The sequence below is a fragment of the Tamandua tetradactyla genome, chromosome 18 (genome assembly GCF_023851605.1).
Source record: "Tamandua tetradactyla isolate mTamTet1 chromosome 18, mTamTet1.pri, whole genome shotgun sequence".
Taxonomy (NCBI): Eukaryota; Metazoa; Chordata; class Mammalia; order Pilosa; family Myrmecophagidae; genus Tamandua; species Tamandua tetradactyla.
The window spans coordinates 45,924,962-45,945,806 of NC_135344.1; the positions used below are offsets into that span (position 1 = coordinate 45,924,962).

Here is a 20,845-nt window from a genome sequence, read left to right on the forward strand (position 1 = left end):
TCATTCCATTTCTTTTTGGTGTTTTATTCTCTTTATATCATTCAACACTACCTAAATACATTATATACTGATCTATTTATTTATTGCCTATTTCCTTCAACAGTTATGAGCTCCACAAGGGTAGGACCATTATTTTGTTTATTGCTGTTATATCCAGTGCAAAGAATGGCATAAGGCACAAAGAAGGTCCTGAATATTTACTGAATTAATGAATGGCCTATGGCTCAAGTTTCAGCACTTTCCTCCAAAGGCATTGTATTAGTCAGGATTCTCTAGGAAATCAGAAACTGACAAGAGATATCTATAAATATTATGAAATTTTTTATAAGAATTGTCTCATGCAACTGTAGGGACGCACAAGTCCAAGTTCCATAGGGCAGATTGCAAGCCAGGAACTCTAATGAAGGTCCTTGATGAATTCTCCAGGAGTAGCTGACTGGCTGAAGCAAAGAAGGAGATTCTCTCTTCTGACTGCTGAAATCATCACTTCTCCTTTGAAAGCCTTCAGGTAATTGGATGAGACTTCTCTCATTGTTGAAGGAAATCTTCTCAATTGATTGTACATGTAATCATCCATAGATACAATCAACTTACTGATGATTTAAGTCCACAAAATGTCCTCACAGTAAAATTTAGGCCAGTGCTTGCTTAACTAAACAACTAAACACTATCACCTGGCCAAGCTGACACACGAACCTAACCATCATAGGTAGCATTCCTGATCTTTGGACAGCAAGTCTTTTAAAAAATTACAATATATTTCCAACATTCTGAAAAGTATTATCTAGCCATCTATTATTCCTGTTCTCATTCTACAGAAGAGCATACTATATGTATGATTTCTGTAAACTACTTTTCACTTATTTGGGGCCATTCTTCTCTATCATTTTTTTTACAACATTATTTTTAATGGATTCAAGTTACTCCATCTCCTGATTTAATCAATCCCCTACTGAAGAGCACTTAGGTTAGGTCCAAAAGGCTTTTGAGAGACTAAATCAACTATGTCTTTTACTCCTTTATTTTCAATCAGACAATCCCTAAAATGTACTACCAAACCCCAATCTATCACAGGTTGGCAAAGTACTTCAATCCCCATTATGTCCTGTACTTTCTTTCCCTTTATTCCAAGCCCCACTCCCACCCACCAACACTTCTGGAACTTTTGCTTCATGATATACTCTGCTATATCCTGTACTCTTCTCAGAGTACTCCCTCCATCTCCTTTTTTTAACTGAAACCCGGCTCTTTGCTGAGGTCAAGGCTTCCCCTCCATCCTTCCTGATGGAAATTGTTTACACTCAATATTCCTATGTATTTCAGGTTCGAGTGGCAGGATCAGAACATCTTTCCTTCCATTATTGTTTTTTGACCATTATTTCTCTAGTCTCTCATTAAACTCCTATTCCTCTGAGTATCTTACCATCTGCTCTACCACCATCAACTTTTTCAGCTCTGTCATTTATTGACCCACTCATTGTCAATCATGAATATGTTGACATCTGACTCACAGTCTTCCTCTCCAATTAAACTCCCACCATCATCCCTGCTGATGTCAACATCACATGAATGACATGCAACCAACACTCTGACTTCTTTATTCTTTGATCTTATCTCAACTTCAAAGACTCTCAGCAAACCTATCTCATAATCATATCCTGCAATTTGTTATCATTTAAAACTGCTTCTCTTTGAATACAATAATTCAAACATCCCACTACTCCAGATCTCTACCTTCTACCCTTCAAGCTTTGTTTTTTTCAATCTTACCCTTCTTTCTTGTCAGACCATTAATTCAGTCATTGTTCTAAGAACTAGAAATAAAGTGGTAATTAAGACAGACAAAATCTGTCCTAGTGGGACCATTCCACTAACAATATACTTTCTTCCCAACTCTTTACTCTTTATTCAGCTTGAATCCTATCTAATCACCCTCAACAATGTTGTTCCCTGCCCACAAATCTGGCCAAAATCACAATATTGAATGAATCCAAATGCCTACCTTTTCTATGAATTATAGTTGCGTAACTTAGTGCAGATAAAATAAAAAACAAGGAGCAGATCCAATATAGATTCATAGTCACAAAACTTAGGTGGATGCTAAACATTTTCTGACAAAAACTATTGTATTTCTTTAATCAGTTGTTTTGTTCTCTTGATCTCCCTTTCTTACTATTTACCCTGAAGTTATCAAAAAGAAAATTGTCCATATACTATCAAATTACAAGTGTTTTAGCACTCCCAGTTTTCTCCTTTCACGTTTCTATGATTACTGGAATCTTTCTTCTTTCATCAAGTGGTTTGGAAGTTCTATCTTTTATTTCTATTGAACTAGTTTTTCGTTACATTAAAAAAATTTTTAAAAATGTTTCTATTAATGGCAACGATTAATCAGTATCTAGAATCTGTCTTTTTCATAAAATAAGACCTTTAACATGCTTTACTCTATCTTTTCAGTCCTTCTCTACTCCATGGTATATATTCTGGATGATTTTCTTATTTCTGTGATAATTTTCTTCCTTTCACTTCCTTTGTTCTCTTTTTTCAAACTCCTATTTAAAATGGGATTAGACATCTAGACCATTATTTAATGTGTTAAATCTCTTATTTTATATTTTCCATCTCTTTGCCTTTTAATTTTGCTTTTGGGGAAATTTCCTCATCTTCAAACTCTTTATTATCTTGATTTTTTTTTTTTAGCTAGCATGTCTTTTTATTTTCTAGAGCTTTTCCTTTTTTTCTCATTGTTCTTCATAGCACCTTGCTCTGGTTTTATGGATAATACATTTTTCTCTCTGAAGAAGCTAAGATATTTTGTTTTGTTTTGCTTTTTTAACATTTGTTTTTGTTTTCTGCAATATATTTATTGTAAGGCAAACTCACCAAGAAAAAGGTGAGAATGAAGGAGTTCAGGCAAAGGTTTTATTTCAGGAAGAAACAGAACCACCGTGCTCAAGGGAGCAACCGTGCTGGAGCAGCAGGGGACAGGGTTTTAATGGCTTGAGTGTGCAGGGAGTTGGTGCAAAAAAAACTTGGCAGCAGTGGGCTAATGTAAGTTTCTATCTGCAATGTGACGTTGTTTTTAGGACAAGTTGACTGGGTGGTCACAGAGGGTGATCTTAGAACTATGGGTTTCGAGTCTACATTGTTTTCAGGGTAGGCTGACCAGTTGTGGTTGTGGGGGTGGACGTAGGACTATGGGATTCAATCATGCTTGGTGACATGGTCTCAGGAAGTGGGTGGGAGGTTTTTCTGTCCTCCAGGCCTAACATTTATTTCCTTCAGTTTTCGTTTTTCTCATTGGTTATTTTTTTGAAATAACTTTATTGAGATATAACAACCACAAATTCACTCATTTAAAGTATGCAGCTCAGTGGTTTTTAGTATATTCACAGAGTTGTGCAACTAAGGTCATAATCTTAGAACATTTTCATCATTAGCAGTCATTCTTTATTCCCAGCCATTCACCCAGCCCTAGACAATCACTAATCCACTTTCTGTCTCCACAGATATGCCTCTCTGGACATTTCATATGAAAGGAATCATATTATATGTGGTCTTTTGTGACTGGCTTCTTTCACTTAGCATACTTTTAAGGTTCACCCATGTTGTGGCATGTATCAGTATTTTATTCCTTTTTATTGTGAAATAATATTCTATTGATATACTACATTCAAATGGAGTTCATGATTTGACCTCCATCAAACATTAGCTATTACTGTCTTGTCTGCAGGCAGGTGCATAGGAGGCTTGGGTGAATGGCTAACATGAAGATGTCAGCCACTCTAGTTTCTTTATTCATATTTTGCTAATGGTTCCTCTAAGAAAAGTATAAATTGGGGTCAAGCTCTAAGTTTTAACAACTTTCGCAATTAATATATCTGGATGCACAAAGATGATCAGAACTATGGCATTTACATGTACTAGTCTGATTCTACTCTATCTACAAAGGTTTTCATTTCCTTCCTGTTCATTTTGACAATTTTCTATCAACAAGTACTTAATGAGAGCCCAAATGTAGCAGGCTTTTTTAATACATAGAAGTGTATTAGTGGAGGATACAAAGATATGGTCTCACCCTTAGGCAGCATTCAGATGCTGCACGTTCAGATTAATAAATATAAATATAAATATAATTTATACTTATATTTCTGCATTTTGGAACTACTATAAATGGTACTATTTTGTTAATTTGTTTCCTATTGTTCATTGCTAATGTATAGAAATAATATTGAATTTTGTGTGTTGACCTTGTACCCTACAACTTTGCTAAATTAACTTATTACTTCTGAGAGCCCTTCTGAAGAGTTCATGGAATTTTCTATGTAGACAAAATTTCCTCTGTGAAAAGGGACAGTTTTATTTATCCTTTCTAGTCCTTCATCTGGAGTACTTCTTTCAGCATTTCTTTTCAAGAGCAAATCTGCTGCTGATGAAGTCTCTTGGTTTTCCTTCCTCTGATAATCCTTTTATTTTACCTTTAATCCTTAAAGATATTTCTCTGGACATAAAATTCTGATTTTACAGTACTTTCCCCTCAGCACATTATAAGTTTTGTTGTACTTTCTTCTATTCTCTTTGGTTTCTGATGAGAATACCAGAGTCATTTGAATTGTTATTCCTCTACATGATACGTGTAAATTTTCTGTGGCAACACTCAGATTTTTTTTCTTGTTTTTAGTTTTCAGGAGTTTGATAATAATCGGGGTCTGGGAGAGGACTTCTTTGAGTTTATCTTGCTTGGGATGGTAATTGAAGGTGATTTTCCTCATTCAGAGAAATTTTCAACCTCAGTCCTGAGTTTAAAAAATTGCAGTAAAACATTATCACTGCTAATGCATTGAATTACTACTGTGTGGCAAGTCAGGATTGTCAACTTTTATTTCTGACAAAAACTCAAGAAACTGATGATGGTCAAGTCCATGAAAGCAAGAGAAGTTCACCATAGACACTAGTAATTCAATAACAAGTGATAAATTCAAATATTTTCCTCAAAATAGTTGCTGATGAATAATATAATGTATAACCATAACCTTTATATAACTTACATTTTTATAAGCTTTGTAAATTTGTCCAACTAAGTCCTTTTCTTCTTCATACATAATTTTACCACCATCCAACTGTAATACAGTAGCAGATTCTGCTTCAGGTTTTACCAATTTCTTTGAAAATATTCTCAGCTGTAGTTGTTCCCTGCAGATTATTCAGAGGCTAATTTTTCAGTCACTTAAAACTTGGAACTGATTCCTCAAATAAATAACTGAACAATATATGTCATATCAATCGACTCATTAAGAGTTGAGGAAAATCACCTGAAATAATTTGCATTGTTTTAAAATTGACTATTGATGTTTCTTTCAATGTCAGCTCTTTGATCACCTGTAGACCCTCTACAGATACCCAGAGTTCTCTTTTTGTAGCTCTCTCCTATCTAGTACATTTCCATGCAAACTTTAGCATCCTTGGCCTTCTCAGACTCCCAATGCTACCCCTCAACGCAGTGAAATCATTAGGCTCCACTCAGGTTCCTGAGCTCTGGTCCAGAAATATCATCGTAAGGCTGATCTCATTTGCTTCTCCTCTTTCGGGAATAACTGTCCTGCACTGCTTGATATATAATGTTGAAAACAAATTTGCATATATTTTGTATGTACTTTTCATTGCTTCGGGTGGGAGAATAAATCCAACACTTATTACTCCATCTTGGTTATAAGTGGAAGTACCTACAAAGGCTCTTGACTTGAATTTCAAGAACATGCTTTAGGAACAAATGGGTATCCTGATTCCATATGGTATTCTGGTTTTGTATACTGAGGGTATCTAAACTTGCTTGAAAATGTAAAGCTTAAAGTTTAGGAAAAAGTTTGGAAATATACCTAGGATTTGCATTTTGTAGGTGTCAGAACTAATGCATCTCCCAGAATACCCAGACTAAGGTTACAAGAAGCAAGCTACTTGTTATTTGTGTAATGGCAATCCATACTTTTAACTTTTCAGGGAGACAATGGGCAAGTAACATATTTGGAGAATGAAGTAGATTTCAGTGGCAAACAATCAAACATTTAAAATGTGAATGAATGTGATCCAAATCAGCATTACGAATTAACTCACAAGAAAGATGGCAGAGGCCTTGGTTGTACAAGACAAACTAACCAGATTTGCAATACCAGTAACACTACTGCCTCCTTATATGTGAGACAAGTAAAGCTGAGCAAATCCTTGATTTCTCTTTCCTCAAAGAGATAAGACTGCTTTCAGGAATCCCTTTGAAAGATAAGATTTCTAAGAAAGAACTTTAGCTTCAGAATCTCTCACAAAGCTGATGGGATTACAGGAATTTTCATAATTTATTTTTTAAAAGCCTTGGAATAATTTTCATTAAACATAAAAGCAGAATTAAAACTTTTGCTCCCCTACTTTCTTCCCCCAATTCCCCTAACCTTGTAGTCAATGACTCTGATGCATACTTAATGAAAAAATGTAAACCACAAGAAACTATATTAATCCTTCTACCATCAAATCTACAAATTTTCTTGCATCTAAATTCATCTTTATCCTTCCTGTTAACAATGTAATGAGTGTACCATCTCCTAGCAAAAGCTTACCCTTTGTTGTTCTGCATCCCATTCCCTTCTTAGGGATCTTCATCATTTGATCACTCTCTCTCTTCTTCAATATCATTTTTTTTCTCTTTCAACTGAATCATTAACATAAGCATTCAAATATGCTCTAGTATCACCTAATTTTAAAAAATGCTTCCTTAAAGGGCCCAGAAAAATCAAAGCTAATAAATGCAGAGGGAATGATGACATTAGAAAACCAAGAATTTTGCTATCCCTAATCTAATGAACAATCATATAGTCTACTAAAATCATTAAATGGAAGATTGATGGGGAACTTCCTAACAGATGGATCAGAATAAACCCACTGATTCATCTTAAAATCACGAAAAGTAGTAATTATTTTCTTCTTGATATACTATAATAGGAAGTACACAGCATCATCTATATGAAGGATTCTTGCCATAAAACAACTGAACTTTAATAAAACCTCTAGATCTAATTGCTAATTTCATGAAATGCAAAGTATGGAGAAATAGGCTAAATGACCTCATAAGGATATACTCAAGTCCCAAAATATATGAAATTTTACAAGACAAATAACTTAGTTTCTTCAACAAATAAGTAGCATAAAAAGGGAAACTTGTTATAGATTAAGAGCTTTAAGAGAGCTATCATCCAGATACAACGTGTAGACTGAATACTGATTCAAAGAACCAAAACAAATATGGGCTTTTAAAACAAAACAGGAAAACTGAAAATGGACATAATTCTAGATATTAAATAAGTATTGTTATTTTGTTGGGTGTGGTTATATTAAACCAAAAAAAAAAAAAAAGGTCTTAACTGTTAGAGATCAGAGTATTTATTAGTGAAAGTATGCAATGTTTGGGAGTTGATTTGAAATATTCCTTGAAGGAAAAAGAACAGTGGGGGTTTATAAGAAAGAAGAACATAGAATATTGAAGGCTACTCTGGGTAAACCATATGGGTCTTTTTATCTGTTTGAAAACTTTCATATTAAAATTTCCAAATTAAAAAGAAATCTTACCTATGGTAGGGCCACTGTGGAAAACAGTTTGGTGGTTCCTCAAAAGATTAAACATAGAGAACTACCATATGACCCAGCAATCTCACTTTCAGGTAGAAGCAACCCAAATGTCCATCAGCAGATGACTGGATAAACAAAATGTGGTATATATATAATGAAATATTAGCTTTAAAAAGGAATTAAGTTTTGATACATATCACTACATGGATGAACTTTGAAGACATCATGTTGAGTGAAGTAAGTCAGACACAAAGGGGCAGATCTTTTCTAATTCCAGTTACAGGAAATATCTATAATATGCAAATTCATAGAAATAGAAAGCAGAGTACAAGTTACTAGGAGCAGGAGGTGGAAGGAATGGGAAGTTAAAATATATTGGGAGTATGGTTTCTCTTTCGGGTGATGGGAAAGAGCTGATAATGGATGGTGGTGAGAGTAGTGGAGTATTGTGAATGTGATTAGTCCCACCAAATGGCATGTTTGGGAGTGACTGCGATGGGAAAGATTATATTGTACAAATGTGTCCACAATAAAAATTAAAAAAGCAACTGAAGAGAGACAATAACAATTAAATGAAATACATGTTCTAGGACTGCATCTAATAATGGAAGAGAAAAGGCTCAAAAGGACATTATTGGGACATATGAAAAAATTGCAATATAGAATATAAGCTATGAATCAATGTTAAATATCTTGATAACTATGTAAGGTGGTTACATAAGTGAATATCCTTATTCCTAGGAAATGTACATGGAAGGATTATGTATTCAAGGGGCATGATATATACAGTCTACTCTCAAATGTCTAGAAAAGAGATATTGATAGATATAGATGGATTGATAGATGGATAGATAGAATGATAAGGCAAATGCAGCAAAATTTTATGCTATATAATATATTATGGCTATGTGGGGGAGGGGGATTATGTATGTTGGAGTTCTCTGTGTGGGTTTGTATTATTTTGTAACTGTCCTGTCAGTTTGTAATGACTTCAAAATAAAAAGTTCAAGGGAAAAAAGAGAACTCTTCCCTTAATCCACATTCACCCTTCAGGTACCATCCTAACTTTTGCCTCCATCCAAACCTTCTGAAACAGTAACGTGTCCTTTGTCTCCACTTCCTAAATATATTATTTGACTGTTCCTACTCCATTTCAACACTTGGGGCCCAGTCACCTGCATCTTTTACCTGCACTATTGCAACAGCCTCAGTGGTTTCCTATTTTTGCTCCTGAGCAGCTAGAGTGGCCTTTTACAAACATAAAATGGAGGCTGTCAATCCCCTTTAGTGACATTCCCTGCAGTCAAAGCACACAATAGCTAATAGGGACAGCAAGACCACAGATGTCCAGTCCATTTCCTGCTTCTCCTTTCTCATTTCACATAATTCTGCTTCACTTACTACAAATCCAGCTACAATGGTTTACCTCCTATTCCTGGAATAGGATAAGTTATTTACTGCCTCAAGAACTTCATATTTTCTGTTTCATCTGTTAGGAATGTTCTTCTCTCAATCTGTCTCCTCTTCTCCTTCTCTCCCACCCCTTCACTTCTTAATACAAAAGAACATACCTGGTATTTAGGTATGGTTTAAGACTGATAAAATAAACACTTGTATATCTGCTACCTACCTATTTTTCTTCTGGATAAATATTATTTATCCTCCTAGATATCAACTGAAATATCACTTCCTCAGAAAGGCCTTCCTTAATCTCATTATATAAATTAGAATCCCTAGTTATTTTTTCTCATAATACCCTGCCCTTTTCCTCCATAGCTTTTTATCACAATTTGTAATTATTTATTTGTATCGGATTATTTGTTTGATGTCTGTCTCCCTCATTAGACTGGAAACAATATGTTGCCAAGAACAGTTTTGCTTAGTGTCAAGTACTCAGTAAATAATAAATAAAACTACATTTTCATAATTATTTTATTAATGTTTTAACTTGTTCAAATAATTTAAGATTTTATTATAAAAATTTAAATATATAGTATTATATAAAGAAAAATGAGTCCCCCACCCCCAATACTTTACCTCCAATCCAAATGCCAATCCCATTCCCCTGCCCAGACATCACTATTAAAACAGTTTGGTATATATGTTTCCAAACCTTTTTTAGTATAATTACATACATATATATGCCTATACAAATACACAGACAAATGTACACATATTTAAAAACTTAAATTGGGCCATGCTTATTCATTGATATGTGATCTACTTTTTCACTGTTTCTCAAAGAGCCAGTTTCTGGTTTTGTTGATTTTCTTGTTCTCAATTTCATTTATTTCTGCTCTAATCTTCGTTTTTCTTTCCTTTTGCTTGCTTTGGGGTTAGTTTGCTGTTCTTTTTCTAGTTCTTCCAAGTGAACAGTTAATTCCTTGATTTTTGCTCTTTCTTCTTTTTTGATATAGGCATTTAAGGCAATATATTTCCCTCTTATCACTGCCTTTGCTGCATCCCATAAATTTTGATATGTTCATTTTCCTCAAGATATTTACTGATTTCTCTTGTAATTTTTCCCTTGATCCACTGTCTAAGAGTGTGTTGTCTAGTCTCCATTTATTTGTGAATATTATGGCCCTCTGCCTGTTATTGATTTCCAACTTCATTCTTTTATGTCCCAAGAAAGTGTTTCATATGATTTCAATCTTTTTAAATTTATTGAGACTTGCTTTGTAACATAGCATATGGTTTATCCTTGAGAATGATTCATGAGCACTTGAGAAAAAAGTATGTCCTGCTATTGTGGGGTGTAATATTCTGTAAATGTCTGTTAAGTCTAGTTCATTTATTGTATTATCCAAATTCTCTGTTTCTTTATTGATCCTCTGTTTAGATGTTCTATCCATTGATGAGAGTGGTGAATTGAAGTCTCCAACTATTATGGTAGAGGTGCCTATTTTTCCCTTCAGTGTTTGCCTCATGTATTTTGTATTTTGGAGCACTCTGGCTCTGTGCATAAATATTTATGATTGTTATGTCTTCTTGTTGAATTGTTCCTTTTATTAATACATAGTGTCCCTGTCTCTTTTAATTGTTTTTCATTTGAAGTCTAATTTGTCGGATATTAGTATAGCTACTCATGCTCTTTTCTGATTGTTGTTTTCATGAAATATCTGCTCCCAACCTTTCACTTTCAACCTATTTTTGTCCTTGGGCTTAAAAATTATTCTCCTGTAGACAGCATATAGATTTTAAAATCTATTCTGCCAGTCTATGTCTTTTGATTAGGGAGTTTAATCCATTAATATTTAGTGTTATTAAATACTGTAAAGGCAGTAACTTCTTCTATCATTTTTGCCTTTTGGATTTTATGTCATATCTATTTTTTTTCTCTTTTACCTTTACTGATAGTCTTCATTTCTACACTCTTCTTCAGACCTCTCACTCCTGTCTTTTCCTATCTTACTGCAGTGCTCCCTTTAGTATTTCTTGCAGAGCTAGTCTCTTGGTCACAAATTCTCTCAGTGATTGCCTGTCTGAAAATGTTTTAATTTTCTCCTCTTTTTTTTTTTTTTTTTTGGCATGGGCAGGCTCTAAGAATCAAACCTGGGTTTCCAGCATGGCAGGCAAGAATTCTGCCACCAAGCCACTAATGCACCACCTTTCCCCCTCATTTTTCAAGAACAGTTTTGCTGGATATAGAAACTTGGTTGGCAGTTTTCCTATTAAGATATATGAATCTTAAATATACCACTGCCTTTTTGCCTCCATTGTTTCTGCTGAGAAATCTACATACAGTCTTACTGGGCTTTCCTTGTATGTGAAAGATTGCTTTTCTCTTGCTGCTTTCAAATTTTTCTCTTTCTCTTTGATATCTGACAGTCTGGTTAGTAAGTGTCTTGGAGTATGTCGGTTTGGATGGTAAGCTTCACTTCTTGGATTTTATGTCTTTCATAAGAGATGGGAAATTTTCAATGATAATTTCCTCCATTAGTCTTTCTCCACCTTTTCCCTTCTCTTTTCCTTCTGGGACACTGACAACACATATACTCATGTACTTCATGTTGTCATTCAATTCTCTGAGACTCTGCTCATATTTTTCCATTCTTTTCCCTGTATTTTCTTTTGTGCCTCAGATTTCAGTTGTCCAGTCCTCCGGTTCTTTTCCTTTCTTCTGCCTCTTCAAATTTATTGTTGCAGGTTTCCATTGTTTTTTTTTTTCATCCCTTCTATTGTGCCTTTCATCCCCATAAATTCTGTGATTTGTTTTTTCAAACTTTCAATTTCTTTATGTTTACTCAATGCCTTCTTTATATCCTCCCTCAACTTGTTGATTTGATTTTTGATGAGATTTTCCAGGTCTGTTTGAACATCCTGAATTAGTTGTTTCAACTCTTGTATCTCATTTGAATTGTTGGTTTGTTCCTTTAACTGGGCCATATCTTTGATTTTCCTTTTGCACTATTTTGTACTGTCTGACATAAAAAGCCTTGGGTTTTTTGTTTGTTTGTTTTGTTTTTTTCTGTCAGCCCTACCCCCTCTCCACCAGGGCAAAAACTTGTAGTACCTTCAGCACTTATTCCAGATTTCTCTGTGCTGGGGTCCTATTTTCAGTAGTCAGAATTTGTTAACTCCACAAGTGGAGTTGATTGAGCTAAGCCCCTGCTGCTAGTAAAGTCTATTTCCTTTCCCTCATGGAACCAGCCTGCTGTGCCCGCTGGGGAGGGGTGCCGGCTTCTGCAGTTTGGGGGACTTACAGTTCTGTGTGGGGTCTCAGCTGGTACAGCTTGTCCAGACTGGTGTATGCTGTGTGTCTGGTCACTGATGTAGCCCCAGTAGTTGTTCTGTGCTAATCCTTTCCTGGCTATTTACTAGCTGCTTTGCAGGATGAACTTGAGGACGAACTAAATTCCACACCTCTGTAAGCCACCATCTTGGGGACATTTTATAGATTTGCTTTAATTGGTACATTTTCTTGGCCTTAGAACTATAAACTTTTAATAAATTCCCCCTTTTAAAAAGCTGTTCCATTTCTGGTATATTTTGGCAGCTAGCAAACTAGAACAGTCATCTTGGAGGGGTGTCTAAAGTTTAGAGCAAAAGAAGGAAGATGCTGAGAAAAAATAGCAGATGGCTCAAGAATATAGAGAGTAAATTGAGACTAAGCTAAGAGATATCTGCAATGATGTACTGTCCTTTTTGGAAAAGTTCTTGATCCCCAATGCCTCACAAACAGAGAGCAAAGTCTTCTATTTGAAAATGAAAGACTACTACCATTTCTTGGCTGAAGTTGCTGCTGGTGATGATAAGAAAGGGACTGTGGATCAGTCAAAATAAGCATACTGTTCTAATTTACTAGCTGCTAGAATGTGATATAACAGAAACAGAATGGCTCATAAAAAGCAGAATTTATTAAATTGCAGGTTTACAGTTCTAAGGTCATGAAAATGTCCAAATTAAAGTAAGTCTATAAAAATGTCCAAATTAAGGCACCAACAAGAGGTTTACCTTCATTCAAGAAAGGCCGATAAAGTTTGGGGCTTCTCACTTAGCTGGAAGGGCACATGGCAAAGTCTGCTAGCTTTCTCTCCTGGCTTCTTGTTTCATGACGCTCCTTCAGGAGAGTTTTCCTTCTTCATTCATCTCCAGAGGTCTCTGGCTGCAAGGGCTCTAAAGCTTTTCCAAAATGATTCCCCCTGCAAGGCCTCCAGTAAGCAACCCCACTTTGAAAACATCTCCACGGAAACCTTCTAATGAAAAGTTACAACTCACAATTGGGTGGGTCATGTTTCCATGGAAACAAACAAACAAACAAAAATACCACCCAGCAATATTGAATGAGGATTAAAGGACATGGCTTTTCTGGGGTGCACAACAGATTCAAAATAGCACATATACCAAGAAGCATTTAAAATCAGCAAAAAGGAAATGTGATCAATGCATCCTGTCAGATTGGGTCCAGCCCTGAACTTTTCTATGTTCTGTTATGAGATTCTGAACTCCTCAGAAAAAGCCTACTCTTTTGCAAAGACAGCATGCTAAAAATACAATTATTGAGAGACAACGTCACATTGTGGACATTGGATTCCCAAGTAGACAAAGCTGAGGCAAAAGGAGAGGAAAATTAACTGGTTTTCCAACTTTTTCTGCCTCATTCTAAAATTTACATGGCGGACGATTTGTCATCCATGCTCTGATAAATAGTTTTTTTGTTTCTGATTTATGACAGATTTATGTTACTTCTATTTGAATTTCTATATTTTCCATGTGGATTTTAGGTTTAAAATTAGGGGAGAAGAGCAAGTTAACATTTAGAGTTATCTGTTTTCATCTTGAGGTGGCCAATAATGGGGATGTGGAATTTTTATATGTTAAATGTTAACATTTAGAGTTATCTGTTTTCATCTTGAGGTGGCCAATAATGGGGATGTGGAATTTTTATACAAGTTATGAATGTTTGTATAGTACTTTGGGTACATTGGGGCTTCACAAAGGCCAGTGTTAAAACTGCATCATGTCTAAGCAAAAAAAAATTGCCTCTATATTGGTTTGTTCCGGTGGGGGATAAAAGGGAAAATTGGTTCCAGTCACAAGTGTAGTTATTGTGAGTTGGAGCACTTTCAAAGCTCTGGTAGAAATAGATATCCCATGGATATTACATGTTGAACCATGTGTATCTGTAGAATATACAATCTCAATGTGCACAGCTTTAACTACAATTGCAGAAGTGTTCTTTTAGACAAATTTGTGACCCATTTTATTCTGGAGAAGGGTAGAAATAATTCACATTCTATTATTTGTAAAGTTACCTGCTGTTTGCATCATTATTTTTGCTACACATTTTATTTGTATTTAAATGTTTTAGGCAACCTAAGGACAAATGTACAACTCATGACACAGTAAAATGATTTGCTTGATATCCATTCTTCATGTTTATCAAGCACAGCAATAAAACAAAACAAAACAAAAAAACATGTATTTAACTTTTAGAGTTTTTGCTTTTGTGATATATATTTTTTGATATTTGTCTAACATGCATGTGCTGTAAAAATAGTTAATAGGGAAATAACCTGATCATTGCTAGCTTTGTTTAATGTCTTATGAAATTTTCATGAACAATCCAAGCATAATTGTTAAGAACACATGTGCAACAGTTTAGAAAAGTTGAAAAGGTGATCAGAATTTAACTAGAGATATGAATGAAGCTGACCTGGATAGGACTAAAGTAAATCAGAAATCAGAATACAAGATAAAGGATGATATGGTCTATATTTTAAGACTTTGACTTCTGTGTGAGACTAAAGGGAGAGATGTTTATTTGGTGCAAATTTATATTTTTAGTAGCATATTATCTAATTTAACTTGTATGCCAGTTTATTCGAACACCTTAATTACATGGAGTCTTGAATAGGGAGTGAGATCTTGTTGGTTTGTATAGATCAATATGGTGCCCCAGTACATCACAGGTCAATATGGTGCCCCAGTAATTTAAGCAGAGAATAAAATAGTATTTGCAAAGTCCCCTTGGGGGCACTGGAGAGAGAGGAGGAAATACTAAACTGCCCCACCTGGGGATTCCTGATATTCTCACAAGCAGTGGGGACAACCGATTCAATAGGGCTGGGCCCTCAATCTTGGGTTTGCTCCTTATGAAACTTATTGCTGCAAAGAAGAAGCTAAGCCTACTTATAATTATGCCTATGAGTCACCCAGAGAATTCCTTTTGTTGCTCAGATGTGCCTCCTTCTCTAAGCCAACTTGGCAGGTGAAATCACTGCTCTCCCTACTACATGGGACATGCCTCTCGGGGGTTTAAATCTCCCTGACAACGTGCGACATGACTTCTAGGGATGATCCAGGACCTGGCATCATAAGATCGAGAAAGCCTTCTTGGCCAAAAGGAAGAAGAGCTAAATGACACAAAGTTTCAGTGGTTGAGAGATCTCAAACAGAGTTGAAGGTTATCCCAGAGGTTATTCTTATGTATTATATAGACATCCATTTTTAGTTTATGGTGTATTGGAGTGGCTAGAGGGAAGTAGCTGAAACAGTTGAACTATTTTCCAGTAGCCTTGAGTCTTGATGATTGTATAACTTATATAGCTTCATATATGTGTGATTATGAAAACCTTGTGACTGATGCTCCCTTTATGCAGTGTATGGACAGATGAGTAAAAAATAAGGACAATAAATAAATAAATAATGGGGTGGATAAGCGGTAAAAAGAATTTGGGTAGATTGCAATACTAGTGGTCAATGAGAAGGAGGGGTAAGAGGTATGGGATGTATTTTTTTTTTCTTTTTTCTTTTTATTTCTTTTTCTGGAGTGATGCAAATGTTCTAAAAATGATCATGGTGAGGAATACACACCTATGTGATAATATTGTGAACCACTGATTGCATACTTTGGATGTATGTATGTATGTAAAGATATTTCAATTAAAAAACACATATTTAGTTAATGTAAGTGGAATAAGTCTTATGAATGGACTTTTCAACTACTTTCTCCACAGTTTTTCATGTAAATTAGTCTTTTTGTTCTGAATCTTCTCTAAAAGAAATTGTACAGTTTTGGAAATTTATTCCTTATTCCCATTTGGTAGCTAATGGGCTTTTACCAAGTTTAAATAAGAAGTTTATCATAACGACAAAAACACTACTCATATTATATCCTATTTTCCTTTCCTTCCCCTCACCCCACCCCCCCAAATCAATTTCTGTTGAGGGGGGCCGTCAATTGAATAAAAGTAATATGTTTCATTTAAATTTTTGATATATGGCATTTTCTAACTTAGGAAGCCACAAGTCACAATGTTCTTGGTCCATTATGATGTTGGGTAGCATTAAGTGTAAGTTTTGTGCTCCCACTTTTGGTTTTTAAGAACTTGATACTGTTGTAGCCTGCCTTCAACTTTGATCCTTTATTTCTTGTATTTGTCAGGTGCACAGGATTACCTTCCTTTTTTAGCCTTCTGTCTCATCACAAACCATTCCTACTTAGTAGCTGTGTACTTGGAAAAAAGACTGCATGATCTTCCTGGTTCCACTTAGTATCTAAGATATTCCACAGACTATTTTCCTCATTCTATTTACTACAGCAAATCTCTTCTTAGTTGATAAGATTGTGTTTATCTCCCTCTAAGCCCTACCTCTCTTGAATGGTCTGTCATTGTCTGCTTTTACAACCTTCCTCTTTCTGTATTCTTTAAATGATAATGGGGCTAAGTTATAGTACCCAAAGCTTACTCTTCAGGCTGTTTCCTCAGTATATTGCAGAAAACACCAAACAAAAATACCATTTAAAAAATAGTTGTATTTTGTTTTCCTTTTAAAATGTAACCTCCTCAAGCGCAGGGACAATGTTTTCTGTATGTCCTACTGTCCCTAGTACACTGTAAATGCTCAATAAATATTAATGATGGGGAAAAAATAAGTGGAGCCAGTTAATGAAACTGATACTCTGACAAGTCATTATTGTTTAAACAAAGCTGTAGCTAGACACTTTCAGGAAAGGAGAGTAATTCAGTGAGCCAAATTCACATGTTTACATACTTCCATTAGATTATGGTTCTGTTTTATCTATTTTAAATAACATGGCTTTTCAAACACCAGTGAGATATAGGTAGTAACAAAGTAAATAACTATGAAAGAATATTTGAGTAATCATGCTTGAGACTTTGTAATACAAGGAGAATAATATCTTAGTCATCCTCATATAACTAATCATAACTCTAGTATGGCATTTTTGGTAGTAGCTTCAAATTAATATTCTTTTTTTTTCTAAATATACTGCAAGAAGTTTATTGATAATTCCAGTCACAACTGCCCAACAGAGCAAGGTTTTCCAAAGTGAAGTTAATAAAAAACAATAAAGTACTCAAAAAAGTTGATATAGTGCTATCATTGTCATCAAAATACAAATGATTTACAAGCCTTGACAACAACAACATGCATGGTGATTGTATTAGCTAGGGTTCTCTAGAGAAACAGAATCAACAGGAAATATCAGTAAATATAAAATTTATAAAAGCATCAGATGGAACTGTGGGAACATAGAGTAAAACATCCATAGGGCAGGCTGTGAAGCTGAAGGCTCCGATGGAGAGTCTGGAGGAACTCCACAGGAGAGGCTCACTGGCTGAAGCAGGGAGAGAGACTGTCTCTTCTGAATCCTCCTTAAAAGGCTTCCTGTGATTAGATTAAACATCACTCATTGCAGAAGACACTCCCTTGGCTGATTACAAATACACTCAGCTGTGGATGCAGCCAACGTGATCATGATTTAATTCTATGAAATGTCCTCATAGCAACAGATAGGCCAGCACTTGCCCAACCAGACAAATCACCTGGCCAAGATGACACATGAACCTGACCATGACAGTGATTCTTCCTTTTTTTTTGCTTGCATGGGCAGGCACCAGGAATCGAACCCAGTTCTCCGGCATGGCAGGCGAGAATTCATGCATGGTGATTTTGTTAAAAAAATATTAGAATAAGTATCTTTAATTTATGAATTATGTAAATTTTAATGGTACATTAAATGGTATATTTTAGTGGTACATTAAATGGTATTTCCAAAATCATCATTCCAAAAATTAATACCCAGATATGTATAATAATTGATTTCAGTCATCTTTGACATTTGGCCAACCTCCAATCATCTAAAAACAATAGCTATTTACATTTTTTACCCAACTTGCCTTATGGAGCTTATTTATCAAGGTAGGAGAACGTATTTTATTTACTGTTATTAGCATCATTTAAAATTTAGATATTTAGATTTGTGGTATATATACACCTCTATTGGTACATTTTTTTCTTGGTCACAAATATGTAAAGTGTGCATAGGCCTGTTCAAAAGTGAATAGTTATTTATAATGATTAAAAAAAATCCAGACAACTTGCCAGTACAAAAAAAATGGTCAAATACACCATATCACCAGTTTCAGGAAAAAAAGAAGAAAAAAATTTATTAATTGCCTGACACACATCTATATTTTTCCTTTTAGTTTTTATAGCATCATAATTGAAAACTTTTGGTAGTATTAATAATTTAGAAATTCTTCTTTCAGCTTCAGAAATCATGATTGGTAAAGTTATAGAAATAATAAGACTGTTTTTGCATTTGGAAAGGTCTCTGTATATTTCTTTCATATGTGAGTTGTCAAAACATACCACAGTTACTGCCATAGTTCATGCTAAAAACACAGGAATTCTGATAAATTATATTTTGCACTATTTCTATTAAAAATAAATGCCTGCCATGCAGGAGACCTGAATTTGATTCCCCACCCATGCGCTTTCCAAAACAAACAAACAAGCAAAGAAAGAAAGAAAAAATAAACAAAAATTCAACAAATAGTGTTGCAATAACAGGATACTCACATGGAAAAAGACTGGAATGTGACCCCCACCATACGGCATACAATATAAATAAATAAATAATTGAGAACTATTATAGATGGTGCTTATAGAATGTGTATGCTATATTAATAAGTATATTCCTCACAAGAGATAACTTTTCCTTCTACTGGATATTGATGAGACTCTAATCCTTTGCTGAAAAATTTATGACTCTTATGAGGAGAATAATTTTTCTATCAGGACACTTTCTGATCATGACGAGTCACTGTTGCTGCATTTCCATTTTGTGATACTAGTGAGCTGGCACAGTGAGCCACAGAAGCACACCCGGGATGACAAGAGATGACTTAACTGCACACAGACATATCTGAGAACTCCATAAATATATAACAGTAAACCCAAATGAAACATGCCCAACTTAACTTCCTTTAAGCCAAATCCTGCAATGGAGCCCCTCCAAAGCCACCAGGCACTAGGGAAAGTGTGGGGAATGGTGAAAGACAGGACTCTTCAACCAATTGCAGGTAAAATGCCTTAGTTGCGCAGATTTCCAAAAAGCGTATGATCATGTGAAGCCATTGCTAGGCCATTTCTCAGGGTCTTGGAAGGGGCCTGTGCAAAATAGGAGGCCCTACAGCTTAAAAGTATTAGCTTCACTTCCCTGTGAAGTGAAGCACATGACTGCTTTGCTGTCACCATCAATTTCTCTGAAAGTTTGACCCCCAGCAATTGAGAGGTTCTTCAACTTCTGATGGTTTCAGGGCTTTATTAGAGTTGTGAATACAATGTAGATCATATGGATTTCAGCTTTGCTTGCAAAATTCAGCCATACTGCTTTTATAATACAAATAAAACCAGTTAGTAGGGAACCAGTGTTTGTTTTTCAGAAGTTAAGAAAAGCAAGTTTAGAATTGAGCTGGCGCATGAGGCAGCACACGGAAAAGAAGAATGAACTGAAATGAAAGCACAACCTGGAAGAATAACTTCAAAATAATGCACTCAGGATGTCAACCCTGCTGCTACCATTTATGATTCCCTCAAAGCTTGGTGCTCACATCCTGGGCGTTAACGCTGTGGCACAGTCCTAGGCAACGTGCAGGTGAGGGTGCACTGTCTCTGAATTCTCATAGTGTAATGGGAATGAAAATCCATTTCAATCCTCCAAGGATGATACACTGGAACCGAAGGTCACTAAACACTATCAGCTCTCTGAGACCCTTGGGACTCGAGAGGAGATGTCCAAAAATTACCACACTTCAAATTTAGGCCATTTGGTTGAAAGCATGAACTGTATTTTATATTTCTGCCCATTTTTACCTATTTGGGTGTAGGAGGGGGAGAGGTATGTAAAATCTAAATCAACTCTCTGAATATTCTAGTTCAAAAATGTCTGCTATTATGATACATTCTAGGATCTCCAATCACACCAATAAAAAGGTCCTGCTATACTGATTCATATCAATATTCTTTATAATTTTTTTTGTCTGCATTGGTAAAAGCTCAAGGTCCTGAAGTCAAATGTTGGATTTGAATCCTAGTTCTACCCGTTTCTAACTATGTGATCTTGGGCAAGGTGCTTAATTTTTCTAAGCTTCAGTTGCTTCTGCTGTAAGATGAGGGTAAAAAACAACGATGTTTACTTCTCTGAATTTTATGATAATGTATACAAAGTACTTAGCAAAATGCCCAGCTTATAATAAGTGCTGAAGTAATCAAACTATTACTATAAATATTTTAAAACTGTTAGAAAGCAGGATGTAGGAAGAGAAAGGGAGAATAGATAGAAGATCAGAGATGTGATATGAATGTTCATATGAACGAACACAGAATAAAATGACTAAAGACAAATCAAAGGTAGAACCAATTGAAAGTGACCTGAAGAATAATTTGAATGGGAAAATTTTCTGCATGCAAGAAAATA

General features: G+C 35.3%; 1 protein-coding gene across 9 annotated transcripts in view; it reads right to left on the minus strand.

Moving 5' to 3' along the window:
• The window catches only part of KIAA1328 (KIAA1328 ortholog), a 495,375-nt gene that overhangs the window by 16,442 nt on the left and 458,088 nt on the right, over positions 1 to 20,845 (minus strand). The window contains exon 10 of one of the 9 annotated variants that reach the window (XM_077135594.1): positions 17,440 to 17,748. The exons of the other annotated variants lie outside the window; for them this stretch is intronic. Within the exon in view, the coding sequence (XP_076991709.1) occupies positions 17,553 to 17,748 (196 nt within the window). The 3' untranslated portion in view covers positions 17,440 to 17,552. Of the gene's footprint in view, positions 1 to 17,439; positions 17,749 to 20,845 lie in introns of those variants that run through there. 9 annotated transcript variants of the gene reach the window in all.